Source organism: Dipteris shenzhenensis, chromosome 11 (genome assembly GCF_047967505.1).
Source record: "Dipteris shenzhenensis isolate YYH24624 ecotype China chromosome 11, Dip_SZ_1.0, whole genome shotgun sequence".
Classification (NCBI taxonomy): Eukaryota; Viridiplantae; Streptophyta; class Polypodiopsida; order Gleicheniales; family Dipteridaceae; genus Dipteris; species Dipteris shenzhenensis.
Genome location: NC_141606.1, coordinates 21,241,168 through 21,259,663, shown reverse-complemented (window position 1 = coordinate 21,259,663; position 18,496 = coordinate 21,241,168). Strand labels below are relative to the sequence as shown.

Here is an 18,496-nt window from a genome sequence, read left to right as displayed (position 1 = left end):
CATGATATTTTCTACATCAGTTCATTATTTCCACCAGGGTCTTATTTTGAGTGGGAGGGGATGTCATGATCTGTGACATATTCCTTTCTCTATACCTTAGACTTATGGATGGTTTGATGAATGGACACTTGTGGAAAGGTATGCCCTTTCGACGCGACACTTCCTATGAGACACAACCCTTCACAAGAGACATTCTATGGAAAAGACACTCCTATTGTAATGTACCCTCTCATCAAGGGTCACACCCTTCACAAGGGGTACACACCTCTTCATGCACATACACTTTGAAGTACACACCTTTTCATGTGTGACTCTTCACTCTCTATATAAGAGAGGCCCAATTGTATGGATGACACACTACAGCTACACTACAGACACTCAAGCAATACTATTATTCCTTGTTCTCTACTATTTCAGTCTCCTTTCTGTTCCTTAGCACATTTCTAAATATAGTAAATCTAGGATTTCTTACACCAATACTCCGGGACTCAGAACCTCAACTAGCTTTAGAATGGAAGCATCCATCCTGCAAGTGCTAAATTTCCATATACTTACCTTGTCTTAAGCGGGGTCCTCAAAGCTTGGATTCACATGCTTGTGCCCATACTTTTGCTAGCTGATAAACCTGATGAAATCCTGAATTGATGAATACTTTGACATCGGAGTCTTGAGTGACTTGCTACCCTTGCTAATTTGTTTTTTATAGTTCTAGCATTACAACATATAACTTAAGGTCACAAGATTTCCCCTCGTCAATTACAGCAGGGAAACATTTAATTTCCAAATACAGAGTAATTGCTAAAGACCCAACATTCTGTACAATTTGACCAGACACGATGCTTTGCAACACAGTGCACAGTATAAGCTCAACACATTGACAACAATTATTTTGCAGAGCTCAAAAAGGCTTGCTGCACTGAGAGAATACGAGGCACATCCTCATTAGAAAACATGCATCCAAAAGAAAACCAACAGAAGTCCCTACTAAGGTTATAGAGCAAAAGCGATTGCCTGGTATGGAAATCATGATACAATTAAGTTCAGAAAACATAACAGGGCAATTTTCCATACCAGATTTCCAATCACAAATTACACAAAGGGACACATTCCTCATATAAAGGTTCTCAAAATCCTGCCAGTTAAGCACATTCTCACAAAGTCCCACTATTATGCCAAGTCATGACAGCACTCCTTGTTAGCTCATGAGGAGTGTAAGTAGCTCCATTGTGCACACCAAGGACTAGCATCCCCGTCGGCTCAAACAGCACGGAACCGCAAATGGTAATTGTATGTATTTCAAAATAAAGAACATAAAATATTTTGCCCGAAAAAAAGAAGATTACAAACATGAAATTTGCCATAGCAAGACAACTCACAGCAGGAAAAAAGATTCGACATACAAAGTCAATTGTGCTTGCAACCCAGTTTCAGTACTGTTACAGAGTATCCTAGATAGCAAGGGTAGCATCTTTACCTGCAGTGAGCTTTAATGCCCCTCTACATGTCCAAGTAGATGCGTCTATAAAGTCGCACTACTATTTGAAAGTAAGAGTCCTCAGCAGTCCTCTTATAATACGTAAAAGTCTCACCTTTGAGAGCTGAAAAATCATTGCCTGCAGTGAGCTTTATATGCCCGTCTACATGTCCAAGTAGATGCATCTATAAAGTCGCACTACTATTTGAAAGTAAGCCTCCTCAGCAGTCCTACTATGATACTAAGTTAAAGAATCACCTTTGAGAGCTGATGCCACAGATAATTGCTCACGTTTCCCATCTCTTACAGCATACAATATGTTTCATGTACGACATGTTTATGTGGGAAGCAGGACTATGTTTGAAGCACAACCAGCATTAATACAGTAAACAAAAATTGTGGCATGCAGACATTGTATTCTCAATATAAAAACCTTTCACACAAAAAATGCAGTAGCCTAGAGCCCATCAAGCAGACTTTAATGGTGGAGAAGATTAAGCAGTTTGATGGTATGAGAACAATGAATTGCGCTATATGCAGCAAAAAATTGTTCCTTCTTTATGATGAAGCAATTTTAAGAGGATAATACAGCTCCTGTAATGAGAAGCAGAAAGATCAATGCCTTGAAAAGGAGAAGGGCGGAGAACCCATCATGACACAATTGTTTCTCATTAAGTCCATTCTACAAACGAGGACCAAGAGAGGAGACTCTTGTTTGTATATGTGCCCACACGAGTGTAAATTATGTTTGACTACAATGACCTTCATAAATACCAAACACAAGACCATATTGAGAATCATCTTGAAACCAGTAATATCTCTGGCTTACGTGGCTTTGAAGGAGGAGTGGAATTCAGGGTCACATTTTTGGCAGCCTCTCTGGTAGCCATATCAAGCTGCATAAGGCTGCGAGTAGCGAGGATTGCTTCGGGTATAAGATCATGAGAAACTCTCTCATGCAGTGCTTTAATTGCAGCAGAAGCAACATCTTTGAGTTCCTGGGGATTCAATGGAGCCAACAAGCAATGGCCAAGTATCTTAGTAAGAGGCTGAAGAAGCTCCCAGGGAAGTAGTATTCTAACTCCATGGCCTGCTTTCATCAGTGACAATCCAAAAGTGTCATCAGCATATGTGCTTCTTGAGGGAAGTGTTGCTGCCTCACTCTGTTCAGTTGATTGTGTTGGTTCAATGTGTGCATGCTTCCTCGATGGGGACAAAGAGTTCCGCTTTGGGCTACTAGCTGCTTCAGTCTGACGAAGATGATGATGAGGAGAGCCCCACCGATGAGGGGACTTGTTTCCAAGGAAAAGCTCACCCGGTCCAACAATTTCAATCTCTGGAACCTGTCTGGAGGAAGGGGAAGGGAGTCGTGGGGAATGATTCTGGTCCAAGCCCATCTCACCATTAGCATTGGTAGGGTATGAGGCTGCATCCAAGAGAGGGGCAGGATTCTTCCTGGCCCCTTGGACAGGAGGACAACAAGAGAGATTAGCCCATCTGAGAGCACACTGGCAGGCCTCAATCTTGGCCTTGCGAGGCATGATGGCTATTTTGCGGGAGAAGAGGTCCAGGGCAACACCAACAATGCAGGCTCTCTTGGTGGCCTTGACTGCATCCTGGGGCTCCAAGGGAGCAGCAAGCTGCCCAAGACAGGGCTCGGAGGGGACCGGTGAGGGAATGCGGGGAGTATGATAGAGACTGGGCTGCGAAAGGTCAGGGACATTGACAATGAGGGGTCTCCCAGCGCGAGCCTTGGTCTCAGATGTATAGAGGGCGAGCAAGACAGCCTCAAAGCCAGCAAGGGAGGCATTCTCGCCATCAGCATGGCCAGTCACTCGTGGAAGATAAAGTGCACACAGGGGGGGGACGTACCTGAGCACCACGGCCTGGAGGTCAGGGTCACCTGTGTTGAAGGTATTGTAGAGCCATTGGCAGAGGGGATCATCACCTCGGCCAGAGGTGGGGTGGGCAAGGTGGGAGAGGATCGTCTTTGCAATTTGTTCCTCCTCCAGAAGGCCCTTGGCTGGGCGCTCAGACTGTTGCAGGGCCTCTAGAGAGCTCAGGGAATGTTGCAGGCCCTCAAAACCGCTCATCTGGTCCGGTGTCCCTTTGGCTGATTCCTCGGTGTGTTGAGTACTCACGGAGCTGAGGACCTCACTCAACGCCTTGATGCTCTCGCGAGCCTTGGCCATGGCCTCCCACCATGCCTGCATTGCCCCTCCTCCTGATGCCGCTGTTGTCCCCGCCCTTGCTCCTTTGCCAGGTGAAGACGCCATCTCTCCCGCTCTTCAGATCGCTCGTCCTACTGCTCCTCCCACTGCTTCCTGCGATTTGTCAAGCCTGGGGTAAACCTGATCCGCACTACCGTTCTCCCTACGTATGTCAACAGCCACAGGACTCCAAAAGTTGCTGTTCCGCCCGTTTCCGGCTTCTTCCTGCTCTCGCGCTCGCAAGCTCCTCCTGCGATCCGGCAGGGTCCCAGTCCAATTACAAAACGGTCTTGAGAGGCAAGGGGGACGTCTGCCATGCCATATCGAAGCGTCCTGGCGACTCTCCCTCCCTCCCTCTCTCTCTCTCTCTCTCTCTCTCTCTCTCTCTCTCAATTTGCAATCAACAAAACGACCCTCTGTGCAACCTCCCGACAACCCACATGGGGAAAACGATGCAGATCAAGCAGGGAGGCACCTGAGGCAGGAGGGGGGGAGGTGGGTTGCATCAATAATGCAGGCAGGCTAAGTTTGGTGGTGGAAGCAAAAGGGATAAGGATGGAGCAAGCTGAGGAGGAGGAGAAGGGAGGAGGAGGAGAGGACTGATGAGAAGAGGAGGACGGTTGTGCGAGGACATGGGCAGAGAGGGTCCAATCTGAGGGCTGTTGAGGCTGAGGAGACTTAGTTAGTAGTGGCCGGCCTCCAATAAGTTATGGCGTGCCACTCTATCTCAATCAATCAGAGCACTAGCCTAGTGCACACATAACTACAACCTGCATGTACACAGGACAAGACCCTAGGATATTCTTCATCAACAAATCCTCCAAATTTGTTAGAGCCCATGGGTTTGTTTATGGGCCTTTGAGAGCCGGCTTTCGGCTTTCTCACCTTTTCATGAGCTCATGCAGTGGCTTTCTCACCTTTTGATCACCTCATGAACTATACTACCTACTCTAGTGCCGAGAGGCTCCTTTGCGAGCCGGCTTTCTCACCTTTCTATGAGCTCATGAACTACTTGCTACCTACTCATCTCCTAATGGGCTTTCTCACCTTTTCATCAGCTCGTGAACTTTACTACCTACTCTAGAGCCGAGGGGTTGTTTTAAGGGGCCTTTGAGAGCCGGCTTTCTCACCTTTCTCATGAACTACTTATCTTCTAACGGGCTTTCTCACCTTTAGATCACCTCATGAACTTTACTACCTACCTCCTCTCCTACTCGCCTACTCGCTTATCCTAATTAACATCATTAATTTGCCTCTCGATCGGCCCCCTTCAATTGATTAACCTAAGCTAAAATCGATTGATTGTCACAATGCTGCCATCCTGTGCTGCCTCTCTCCCCTCCATTCAGCCATTTCTTTGCCTTCCCCTCCCTCAAGTCTCCCTCCCCCTTCCCCCCACCCTCCCCCTCATATACTTGCTGAGGGCGGTGGAGGGAACCTTCTGGAAACTGACCTGTTGGAAACGAATCCTCTCGAATCCATTAATTCGCCATCAGCCTTACCTTAATTCGCTACACACCTTTCCTCGACTAATACTAATGCGACTTTTTTCTCATCGTGGAACCTACTGGCTCACTCATCTTCTAAAATTTCTCTCTCACTTGCCACACACGCTTTTGAAGTCGAGTCAATTGGAAAGGAATTGTAATTCTAGGAAGAACGTTCTAGCCCCCTCCCTGCGCCTCTCTCTCTCTCTCTCTCTCTCTCTGTCTCTCTCTCGCTCTCTCTCTCTCGCTCCCTCCATGGCAATTAGTCGTTTGCATTCTATGTTTGATTAACCTAAGTTTGTGCTTGATTAATCATTCGTCCTCGTAGTTGAGGCGATTGAGAGCCGGCGAGGTGAGAGGCGGCAACCTATAGATGAAGGGAGCTTGGAGAGAGAGAGAGAGAGAGAGAGAGAGAGAGAGAGAGAGCCTGGAGAGAAAGACGAGGGGAGATATAAGGAGAGAGTAAGGCGGTAAGTGAGGATTCTAGAGGAAGCTAGAAGCTTCCTACAGCCACAAGCTTAATCAAAGCTTGGCTTAATCAACGCCTCAATGCCTAGCTTCCACTTACGTTAATTTTTTCCATGCTCCATCACGCTCCCGCCGATTAATGCCAATAGCCATTTTTCGATATCGTGGGTACCTATTCCTAGAAGGAACTTACTAGTTCACCCAAAGGTGCAAAAAATAGAAGAAGAAGAAGAAGAAGAGGTAGAAGCTCATGGATACTTACCACTCACTGAAAGAAGAGGAGGAGGACGACGACAACGAGGAGGAGGAGTTGCTAGAGCACATTTTGTGGAATGAACCCATCTCTCTCTCTCTCTCTCTCTCTCTCTCTCTCTCTCTCTCTCTCTCTCTCTCTCTCGCGTGCGCGCTCTCTCTCTCTCTCGATTTACTAGTTAGCATTAGGACCAGTGCACACAGTGCCCGAAATGCAATGTGGGTGATAGTTTTTGGAGCATTGCACATATTTCAAGACAATGTTGAAGTGCCACTGGTGTGGAATTTGGCACCTCAATTTTGTAGGGTGCCATTTCCAAGAGCAGTGCACCATTCTATCGGCATCCAATAGCAAGCTAGCAACTGGCACTTGCCTTGGGTTGCAGAGGCTTCAATGCTCAGGGAGTGGTACAGACTAGGATGGGAGAGCCAATCAAAACTGTAGAGCTCTGACATTCAGAGCTCCCTAAAAGTACTCACACCTCCATTTCAACCAAGCCAGAGCTACATTAAAAGCTTGAAATTAGTTGAGGATTTGAAGTGCATGAACATAATGATCTTTTGGCACTGATTGCGCATTGTCTACTCGTGTGCATTAGCTCTTAGACCCTACATGTCCAATCTTAAATTTTGTTGCTTTGAAAGCTTATTTGATTTTTGGATTGCCTAGATCTTAGATATGCTACTCAAGCAATGTATTATCTTTATTTTCAAGATTCAAGACCTATTGCTAGGTGAAAATTAGTCAACGTTTGATGACACACACCACTTTTTTAAAACGAATTGTTTGCAACAAAAGTTTGATGTCTCCTAAACGCTATAGACACTCATTTTCAATGCTACCTTGGGATTTTTCAACAAATGGGAGACTCATCTAGTATTTCTATGTTAGAGAGACGGTTTCATTTATGCATGTGCACACACAACTCACACACGCACACAACACTCGTGTGTGCAATAGGTGTATGAGCACACAAATACAACTGCACATATGTGCTAACATATGAGCACACATGTACGTAGGCACATGCACATGTGTGCTAACATATGAGCACATGTGTGTGTAGGCACGCACATGAGTGCACATGCACATAGAGATGCATGTGTGCGCTTGCACACATTCACACATAAATGCATGCACACACTATGCATGCATATGTGGGCATGTGCACACATAGATGCATGCAACAAGTAGAAATGCACGTAAACACGCACATGTTAGTACAAAAAGTGTAGATGAAGGCTTCCAATGATTTAACGCCCAACCTCTGATCCTAGTGCTCCATCGAGCCTCCTTCCTTTGTCGCCTCTTCCCTCGTGTTTTCTTGAGAGACATGGAGCCCTCTCTAAAGCCGACCCCTATGCCCATCACTTGCCATTTGGCTTTCTTTCCTGGTGCCATGTGTCCCACCAGGGACCCTTCCATGAAAGCCCTCTCATGGGCTTCCCTTTTCACCTTGTCACTAATGCCTAAGACTACAAATGACCCTCGAACCAAGCCCTTTAATTCCCACCAATGCAAGCCTTGGTGAGCCCTCATGGTTCCCCACCTACCATAACTCATCCTTAGGATTCATTCACATAAATTTCATTTCCCCTTTAGAATGGTTTACATCCTTGAAAACAAAATTGGAAAACCTCCTCTAAAGATTGCTTACCCTCTCTCTCTTCAAGTCTATCTTTTCACTTAACCAAACATTCCTCATATATTCTATGTCTTGTTCTTTTTTCTTGTCTATCTATAATTTTCCTAGTTCATGTGGTAAAAAGGCAGGGTCAATTAGTTCAACAAGGATTTCCTTTCCAAAGAAAGTTGTAACCTTCTCCTGACTTTCTTTTGAGCCTACTTACATGAAAGACTGGACAGGGACTGGATGTACTCTACATCCTTCTCGTAAAGCTGTAAGCAAGTTCTCCAATTCTCTTTAGTATTAGGAATGGTCCACAATACCTTAGGATATAACTTTGGACATTTATCCATCTTTAGGTTTTTGAATATTCTAGCGCCTTAAGATAGACCTTCTCTTTTTCTTCAAACTCCAACCTTATTTGCATGGGTTTACATAACTTCTTGCTCCATTTTGAGCATTCTAATGCTATCCTTAGCTAGCTTAAGCATTTAGCATGAATAGTTACTCTGTAAAATCAATTATTCATTCCACTGGAGGATGATTGGATTGATAAAGGCCCAGGATGCTTGGTACCTTATAGTATCTAGTTTGCTCCCAAATTACCAAGGACATGATCCTGATTGATATGCAGTGCCACTAGTGGGCGGTGTTTGGGTGGTACCATTGTTCCAGAATAAATTGTTTGCTCATGTACAATGTAGAGTAGGATTTGGAGGTACTTGAAGTGTAGGTATTTGGGCTCGAAAACAAGGACATCTTTGACATGTTCTTAAAAGCCTCTTCATGGGAATTGAAGGAGAACATATTGTTTATGTGACGTTAGCACTTTCTCATGCCTTTCTTTGTTATTATTAGTTTTTTACTCCAATAAGCTTGCTGAAGTGTCCCACTTCTGTGAGGATTGGTGGGGCTTTTGTATAGACTTACAATAAAAGATACAATTGCAGATGGATTTGCTCTATATGAAGACAATAATATTGTATGATGACTTTCTCATGTACAGTGTAGAGTAGGATTTGGAGGTACTTGGAGTGTAGGTATTTGGACTCAAAAATAAGGACATCTTTGACATGTTCTTGAAAGCCTCTTCATGGGAATTGAAGGAGAACATGTTGTTTATGTGAGGTTAGCACTTTCTCATGCCTTTCTTTGTTATTATTAGTTTTTTACTCCAATAAGCTTGCTAAAGTGTCCCACTTCTATGAGGATTGGTGGGGCTTTTGTATAGACTTACAATGAAAGATACAATTGCAGATGGATCTGCTCTATATGAAGACAATAACATTGTATGAGGTTAGCAACATATGTAGATAGCTCCAATGAGGGGATCCATTGATACCATCTCAAATTGCAAAACACGAGCCAAGTAAAGTGCCTGAGGGATAAAAGAGGACAAGCTATAGAATGAATAAAAAGATCAACAATTGGGACATTGTTGATTGCCTTGAAAATTGCCGAACATCCCAAATCCTTTTCATTGGCACACTATCCTACACTTAAATTGACTATACTTAAGCTACAATAAATTCACAAAATTTGATATGAACTTCCAAGGCACAATACCTTCTTAGAACCCTTATTGTGCCAGGGAAACAATGTTACACAAAAAACATTCAATATGTCTTATTATAGATTGTAGGAATAAACTTAGGTTCTAGGGTTGAATATGTCAGATTTGTAGGAATAAACATTCAATATGTCAAATTTGTAGGAGTAAACTTTGGCTCTAGAGTTGAAATGTTATACTATCATTTGAAATTCTAGATTGAGTTTGATTGCAAAATACACATCATGCATAAGCTCCTTGTTTTCACAGGTACTACTTGTTTGGTTCTACCATTTTCACTTGAGTCCCCCTATGAGGAGCAAAAAGAGGCACTCGTTGATAGACAATATTAGTAGACCATAGTGTGTCATTGAGAGGGGGTGTTGGGATATAAGGTCCAATGCCCTATGGACGAGCTCCTATATGAGGAGAACGCGAAGGCTTGGCACCTACAACATGATGGATGGAGAGGCCCAAGTGGAAACATATAACATTTGGTGTCACATTGGTACATGTACGAGGATGCAATTGATCTTCCATGTGGGTAGCAAGCACACTGTCACATGGGAAGCACAATATTGTCCTTGTTTTAGGTTTGGGACAACCACATGGGCCACCCAAATTAACATAAAGGGCTAGCATTAAGCCCTAGTTTGGGGCTGGTTATGGGGCAGAAGGACTAGGAAAATGCCTTGCAAAAAGGAGCAAAATATAGTACCTTGTATAGTCCAAGAAACAAAAGTAACAATTCAGCCCTACTATAGAGTAGGTTGGTACATCATTTTTATAGACTAGCTAGTTGGCCAGCCTAGGGGAGCACTTGAGCTACTATAAAAGGGCTATCTTGGGGGTTTCAAATCAATTTAGTTAGTGCTCATTCTAGGGAACTCTAGTAGATCAGCATATGGTTGGAGAGAAATCGGTAGTGCATGAATTCAACAAGAGGATGCATCCTAGCATAACTAGTGAAGCCTATACAAAGGCACATAAAAATTTAGGAGGAGTTTATAGCCTATAGTGTAGCATACAATGCCATTTAGAGTGCCTACCTTAGCTAACGTATTCCACAGGGTGTTGGTACACATTCTAGATAGGTTTGTAGTTTGTTTAAACACCTGTATATGAGATCTTTTGGCTATATAATCTGCTATCCACTTGTGTGCACATGATGAATTGTGATAAAGTGGCTATAGTATTTTGGCATATCTTTTGCATTAGGATAACTTGTGTTCTGACTTCAATGCCTTTGCGAGTCTTCTTAAAAAAATTCCAAGCTGGCACGTAGCTCATATGAGCCCTTAATAAACATCAGTACTACTGCAAGACCTTTCAAGTTATACTTATCTTGCAATCTTGGAAATGAAAGACGTTAGTATTCTAAGGTTTTGATTAGTAGAGATACTACATTAAGTTGATTCAATGGAGGAAGAGGCCTTTTGACTCCTTTTGAGGTAGAAATATAGTATCAATCCTTCTCAACTATAAATTTAGATTTAAACAAACAAAAAATAGTCCCCTAGAAGGTAAGACTTCTTATAGATTTTGATTGCATGTAAAACTCAATTCACAAATTGTCTTCTCCCAAGATTTTACTCTTTAGAACTCTAAGCATGTATAAACTTCCATTGTTACCAAAACACTCTCTAGTACAATCAATGATTGGAAGAAAATTTTTTTCTCACACCATAGGAAAGGGGAAACTTCAACCATCTTCTATCCAAAAATAAGATCTTCGGATGAAACTAGAAAATTGAGTGAAATAGAAAACAGTTCCCCTTACATCCATGGTCCACCTCACATCCACTCAACCCCAAAGCAAACCATGAGCTTTGATACCAAGTTGAACAATGCATCACAACTACCATACAACACACTCACAATAGGTGAGAAGACTATGTTCTTTTTATGTTCTTTGTAATTAGTGCATCAAGGGAGATGCATCTGAAAGTTATGCCAACAGTGCAAGAATTCCTCCCTATAGTAATGCTTAATAGAGTGATTGGGCTTCATCAAAGGTAAAATGCCATTATGAAGTACACACCAAGTAATGCAATGAGAGAACATAAACAGCATGAATGGTTATTTGTAAAGGGTGGTTTTATGAGGGTTTTATTAGTTTCAATGTTCTATTAGTCTACTAGTTCTAGTAGTTCTAGAGATTCTAATAATTAGAAGAGTGTTGACAATTGTGTGAAGTGTTGAGGTATAGACATTATACTTAGCATGTGGTGTGAATAGTTGTGTGAGATTGCAAATACAAATAAGGATACAGGTGTGCTGAGTAGGCAATGCCAGTTGTATTGCCTTGCATAGATAATGAAGCCATGTTCTAGTAGTTCTACCGGTTCTAGTATTCTGTTATTCTACTAGTTCTAGTAGTTCTACCAGTTCTAATAATTGGGAGAGTGATGACAATTGTGTGAAGTCTGGAGGCATAGGCATTATAGTTAGCAAGTACAGTTGTGCGAGCAAAAATAGACAAGGATATGGGTGCACGTTGAGTAGGCAATGTCAAGCGTATTTGAAGGACAAATTGATGTAATGGGATCATACCAAGGGTCCTAAGGTCTATGGTTGTGAGTGTGTGAACATATGGTGTGTGTAGGTGTGCCTGAGTTAGGTGTAACTGATGATGTGTCAGTTAGTAGGTGTGAATGAGTGAATCTAGAAGTGTGGTGTGTGATTGAGAGATAATTGTTGATTTAGAGATGCTCTCTTGAGCTCACAAATGATGTCACTCATGGATGTAACTTGTGCCTATATAATGGGCATATCTCTCATGAATAAACACTCTCCCTTTCCATCATCTTGGTATCTCCATCTTATCTCCATGCTCCTCCAACATGTGGTATCCGAGCTTTTCCACCCTCCTTGAGCCTCCACCCATGTCCTAGTGCCACCTCATCATCTTCTTCAACCTTCTTCCACCTCTTCCATGTTTATCCCATTTTTCGCAATTCTGCCAGAATATTGAAACTTTGATTTCTCCACATCCAACTATTAACTTTCAAATTCCTTCCGGTTGCAGCTTTCTTACACTAGGACGCACCTTTCCACTGTTGGGATCGACAGAATTATACTCTGAGCTACCGTGCTGCCTTGTTCTTTGGTTGCCAAACTTCCTCAAAATTCTACCTCTACAATCACAATTTCAACCTGCCCTATTAGCTTCACTTGGAAAACACTTAGGCTAGCTACTGCCGAAATTTGAGCTCAATCCGACCACAGACGAGGGAGATGTCACTGTTTCTTTGGTCGGCTTTCCTGATGTAATGCCGGATTATTGTGCACACTATTTTGCCCATCCTTTGTGTTGCTAGTAGGCCTTAGTAAGGGCTTTCATTTCCACGAAAAAGCCCCTTGGTTGCTACTCAAGATAGGTCGAATTTGATCCTCCAATCTCTGCTTGCTCGATTTGGGGGTTTCTCTCAAATCTCCTTCATGGCTGAAGCATTGCAAGTGGTTAGATGCTCAAAAGTTTCAGTATTTTACTGTTTTTGCTTGGCATTGATGGGTGTTGGTCATACAAGTAGATGGATGAAGTATTTAATGCTCCAAAGTTGGTCTATCACTATGCAAATCATGTTTTTCAAGACATATGCTTGGATGAAAGGTTATATTGGTCACAAGAATGCATCATTCATGATGTTTCAGATTGGTTCAGTGATGTATGCAACCCCTTTTCTTTTCTATGTGGATGATATGCTCTAAAGTTTTGGCAAAGTAGGAAGGACACACTAGTACTACCGCAACAATGTGAACAGGTACTGTGCACACGCATAAAAATACTCGCTTTTAAATATTTGATGCAAGAAAAGTAACATGATTGTATTTGTGTTTGAATTAGGTTGTCTATCAACCAATGGTGGATAATAATAGATGGTGGCATGTCATACCTATTATGCCACGTTCCAAAGTGATGTATAGTACATTTACTAATATGGAGCGTATGGAGGATGATCATGGCCATGGACGTGATGATGACCGTGATACAAGAGAGGAGGATGATCATGAGATAGGAGATATAGATATTGAGGCCGGCATTACCCGTGAGGACGAGCCTACCATTGGAGATGCTGATTTCGATGAGCACATGAGTGGCACAAGTAGTAGTGGGTTGAATGTATTTGTAGATCTAAACACTTGTTTGGATTTTGAAGTAGATAGTTTGGCAAGGGTTGATCTCATTGAGGATGAGATTGAACCGTAGCCCCACAATTGATATTGGCAAAACTATTTTACATATTGTCTCATTCTCCTCATTTCACTTAATTCTTGTATATGTGGGCTTGCAAAAAATTATGTGCTTTGGTAATCATGGGCAATGTTTGGAAAGCAATGATGTACACCAAAATCTCACTTTCTGTATTCTCTAGAGCGTGTCTATTTATGCGTCTAAATGTGCGTCTGAGTCTCAATGTAAACGTGCAAATAAACGCGCAAATACACGTGCAAATAGACGCGCTAATAAACGGGATGTTAGACGGGCCCGTATTTTCTCAGGTCAAACGCGCAAATAGACGCGGTGATTTACACGCAAATAGACGAGCGTTTAGCCGCGCATTTAGACGCACCCGTAATTTCTCTACTAAAGCAATGCCTATAGACGCGCCCGCTATTTTGCGTGTCTACCAAGCGCATCTATAGTTGCTTTGTGTTGTTGTGATTATGATCAAGGCCGGGTGATGGATCGCTTTAGCCGGCTGGATTCACCTCACTTTAGTCTACTATCATATATTCATATATATTGTACGTAGGTGTCAATAGAGCCAGTTATTGTTCGGATGATGTCTCACTTTGGCCGATTGGATTCATCTTGACGATGATCTTCCCAACGAGCTCAAGATGTGTGATCACACAATGTTGATCTAGATCATCTTGGTTCATTAAATTGTGATTGCTATTATATGTTTTCCTATTCATCTTTTATAGCCTGTCCTTCTTCGATAGCCTAATAGGATTTGTTGGAGTAATTTGTATGAGGCGCGCTATTGCTTTTAGACGTTATAATTATCTATTAAAAATTCATGTTAGCATGTGTGGAGATCTCAATTTTAATTCTTGATTTTTTCGCATTTGTTTTTGTAATGACTGTTGAGTGTTAATGTAATGCATTACGATTGGACCTAGATGTCTCAATTACTTAAATCATATTCATTGGTTTTTGCATGTACATGTCGTGACTCATTGTGGTAGTAGAACCTCCCAAGAGCTTACATAATGAGAGCATAATGATTGTTGTGTGAATTACATCAATTGCCTATCTCATGGCAACCACCCCTTCAAAGAGAGAGGGAGAGAGAGACACTTGGAGAATTGAGTTGCAACAACTTGTCCGTAGGATGTGCGTTCGACATATTATAACATTTAGTGAGGAGCAAATAAGAGACATTCCACATACCAAGTCTAAGCTAGATGAAATGGATCAGCACATACTTGCTCAATTTGACTGTAGCTGGACGAGGCATGGAGAGGTGGAGCGGACAGAGGAGAAAGAGGTTGTACTAAGTTTCTGACCTAGAGTGTTGCAAGTAATATAGTTGCACAATGGAAAATGGTAAAGCAGTCAAAGGCGTTGATAGACACAGCGAGGTCGAAGTTGGATAAGTGGCTCATAGAATGGAAGGAATCCCATGCTCCCATTTCATAGGAAAAATCAAAAGGAAAAAGGTGCGACTGGCAGACAATCGAATATCGTCATGCAATATTGTATCCAAGTTTCAAGTGGCTCATTAGAAAAAATAGACATGAGAAGTCAAGACGGCAAGGCACAAATAGACTGGTGCAACACAAAGTTTGCTGACATGTGCTCTACAACGGTACAATTCCCACTAGTTGCATTGACAATTATTGAAGAATTAGGCAGAGGGGTGGAAGGAAAAGTATACCGGGCTAAGATAGAGGGTGCGCTAGGTTTCAAGCCAACCCTATCTTATGCTGGCAAGAAGTTGAGGCACGATACTGCACATGCACATAGATCATTGAAGACAGAGCTGGTAATGACTGTAATGCATAGGGCCGTGTGTCGCGCAACTAGTTACACACACATTAGCGATCTTTGGTTAATTAGTCCATACTTCAATGGAGGTAGTATTCATGACATGCTCATGAGCCTACCTTCCATGTATCATGATTATCCAATCTGGGCAAGGTGAGGCAACCCCCGCAAGCAATTGTAGCGAAAATGCTCCTAAACATGGGCGATGGTCCCTTACGCTATGTTATAATGAAGCCATGAAAGAGAATGCACAATGCATCTGAGAGATGATTTTTCCTAGGAAATTTCGCTCAAAAATTCCCAAATACTTTGCAGAGATGCTATATGCAAAGTTTGTGCAATTTATATTATTAATAACCCTTTCCTGAGATCCACATGCTAATACATGACGGTCCACTATACTAGCAATTACTGGGGTGAAATCCCTCTCCCTCTCCGACGTAGATCACATTACATTGAAATGGTCATCTCCCAGAGGAGCATGCATTATGGCATGTACATTCTTAAAGGAACTGGCTACTCGTAGAGTACCGATATGAGCGGGTCCGGCATACATCGCTAATTTCATGAATTATTCTTAATATTGTTTTTCACCTCGGGATCTATTGCGATATCCAGCGTGAAGTGGACTTTGCCTCAAACACTCGAGCACATGAGGATCCACGTATGCCAAGTGCTAGACCCGCGGTAATCGAACCTCCACAAAGCGTCGGTAGTCTAGTCTCAGGTGAATATAATATTTAAATATGTTGACCATTTACTTTTGGGTTTTTTTAAAGAATTCCAACCCAACATCAATCGATAAGTTTGTATGTGACTTTATTGAATGTGTAGCGTCTGTCACAAGTGAAGATCTCTATATGAATGTCGAAGAGGGAGCTAGACAGGGACCACGTGTCGAGCGAGATGTCACATTTACAACTACCACTCTACGAGATGCAATAGCAAAGCATCGACGAGATGGTCTACCACACTCTACGAGATGCAACTACAAGAACTTGAGCGGGTGAGAAGTGGCAATGAAAGATTGCATGCACTATTATCTTAAACCGGTCAGCAGCTTGATATCGACAATGCATACGCGGAGATGTGCATCATAGAAAGCAATTATTCTCAACAAGTGTGTGATGCACAAGCCGCCTTGCAACACATTGAAGATGGGGGCATAGTCTTGGCAATCAGTCATGATTTTTTTGGCCTCACTGTGCGCAAACCATCCACGATACCTAGAACATTACAATACATCATGGACGGGCCATGTTGCCCAATCAACCAAGATCATTTTGATAGGGCCACAGGATACTATGCCCTCCCTTGTGATCATCACTTTCACCTTGTATGTCTGGTGAATACCTTAAAGGTGAGAAGTGCATGTGCGGCATGCAACGCTCCTATGGCACGTGAGTTCTATGACATGTTCAGCATCAGCGCAACATACTCTCTCGATCCGAGGCTACGTTCAATTTAAATGCTAAGGAGAGGAAGAATTTTGTATACAAACATATTTATAATATAAAATTAAAATTTGGACGTGTATTATCTATTTGCAATAATTGTTTTGAAGGTTTGTCTCAAAGGTGTATTGAATTAATATTCCTATTATTTTTAATTATGGAGGAATTTATTTACGATGATAATGGAAATGGATTGTTTTCTCATAAAGTGTAATATTTTGTTTTAATAATCGATCATCATCATGGCAAATCTACTTGCTGTCCTCATGATCATCGCCAGCACCTTGCTCGAGGTAACAATTGTTTGTGGCTGCTTCATGGTACTATATCGCCACGGGCTACACATTTTACTAGGGGCCTAGGGCACCCATCAACCACACGTTGTCGCATGAGCTAGCTAGAAAACACTTCAACTTAATATATTTTGATACGCATCTTATATGTGTGGAGCTGCTTCTTGGATTTTTTTTTTGCTGAGGCCATTTTGTAACGGCCATTTTTTGCTGAGGCCATTTTGTATCGGGAAATAAATACGTCCCATGTTGTAACTATTTTTTTTAATGGCCTCATCTTGTATGAATAGTGGCAACAATAATATTTCCAAACTATGAACACACAATATCCATGTATAATTATTATTTTGAAAAGGCTGAATCCTGAAGTGCTACATGTTGAATTGCCATATCTTTGAAGTGAAATCATTAAAAATGCAATGTTTGTTGAAAATTGTGGAAGTAATTAACGTGGATGCATTGATTGTTGAAAATTATTGAAATAATTAATGTGGATGCATTATTATTGTCATACTTTGAAGTGGAATTGTAAATAATGCAACATCTACTCCACTTAAAGAGGGTCTACTCGAGGAACTTTAATAAGAGATCACAGTTTGCAAATGATAATTTTGTAACATCCTTCAGTCAACTTGCAAAACTGGGGATAAGTGCGATTACTGAAGTAATTATTATTGTCATAATTTGAAGTGAAATAAAAATTCAATGCTAGTTTCACCATACTCACCCTTTGCAAAACCAATTTCACCATACATCAACTCAAAATTAAAAAGGTGATTTACAATGCCTCAAACCAGTAATGTTGGACAAGTCCCAAAATGGTAGCAACAAGAGTTTGTAGGGTCCTAATCTCTTAGTCCCTTGCATTTTGAAATTCTTCCATGCACATCACCCAAGAAATGCAACCTCCTTCTTAAGCGAGAGCCAATGTATATCTGATGACAGATATTACATCTCCACGTCCACTGTCTAGCATCATAACATTATTCTCCACGTTTGCAACAACACCCGCATCTGTAGGCTGTGTTGTTATGTCGACGTCAATACTAGCAAGTGGCTGTAAGATGGCGGCCACTCTGTGCAATATTGCCTCTACACCGTGGCATTGTCTTATTAACATCTCCCATGAAGTGCCATAACATCCTCGCTGGTGAGCCTCGAAATTCTTGATGGCAAATATCACATCTCCAATGATTTCCTGCTATCATTGTAACATAGTTGCATGCTGCTATTGAGCCTCCATTCCTCTCTGGAGCCATTGCATACTGTCAAATTAAGGAGTTTAGTTAATTCAATTGCTTTCATAATCATCAAAAACAATTTATCCCTTTGAAATGCATTTTCAATCAAACTTCCAACATGTGAGTACTCCATGCAAGCTTGTTAAACCCAAAGAGAGAGAAATCGTCGAACTGTCTTGCCCCCTCTCGACATGGCTCGATGATTATAAACGTGGTAATCTACCTATTAAAATAGACGTGGGATGGCAAGTTGCCTTTTCCCATGTCCTTCTCTCTCTTGAGTAAGCATCTATCTACACTATGATCATCTGCCACAACATCATGCTCTATTGTGACAGATATCAGTATTTTACACACACTAGTGCAGTAGCTAGTGTCACTTACACAAGTACATCAAGGTTGCAAGCAATTTCATAATATGTTCCAAGTTTGAACATTGAAG

General features: G+C 41.9%; 1 protein-coding gene across 1 annotated transcript; it reads right to left on the bottom strand.

Annotated features, from left to right (window-relative positions):
• Window positions 1–2,020: 2,020 nt before the first annotated feature.
• Window positions 2,021–4,173, bottom strand: LOC147896758 (uncharacterized). The gene has a single exon (XM_087381980.1). The coding sequence runs from the start codon at window positions 3,748–3,750 to the stop codon at window positions 2,272–2,274; it is 1,479 nt and encodes a 492-aa protein (XP_087238106.1). The 5' UTR covers window positions 3,751–4,173; the 3' UTR covers window positions 2,021–2,271.
• Between the last annotated feature and the right edge of the window lie 14,323 nt (window positions 4,174–18,496).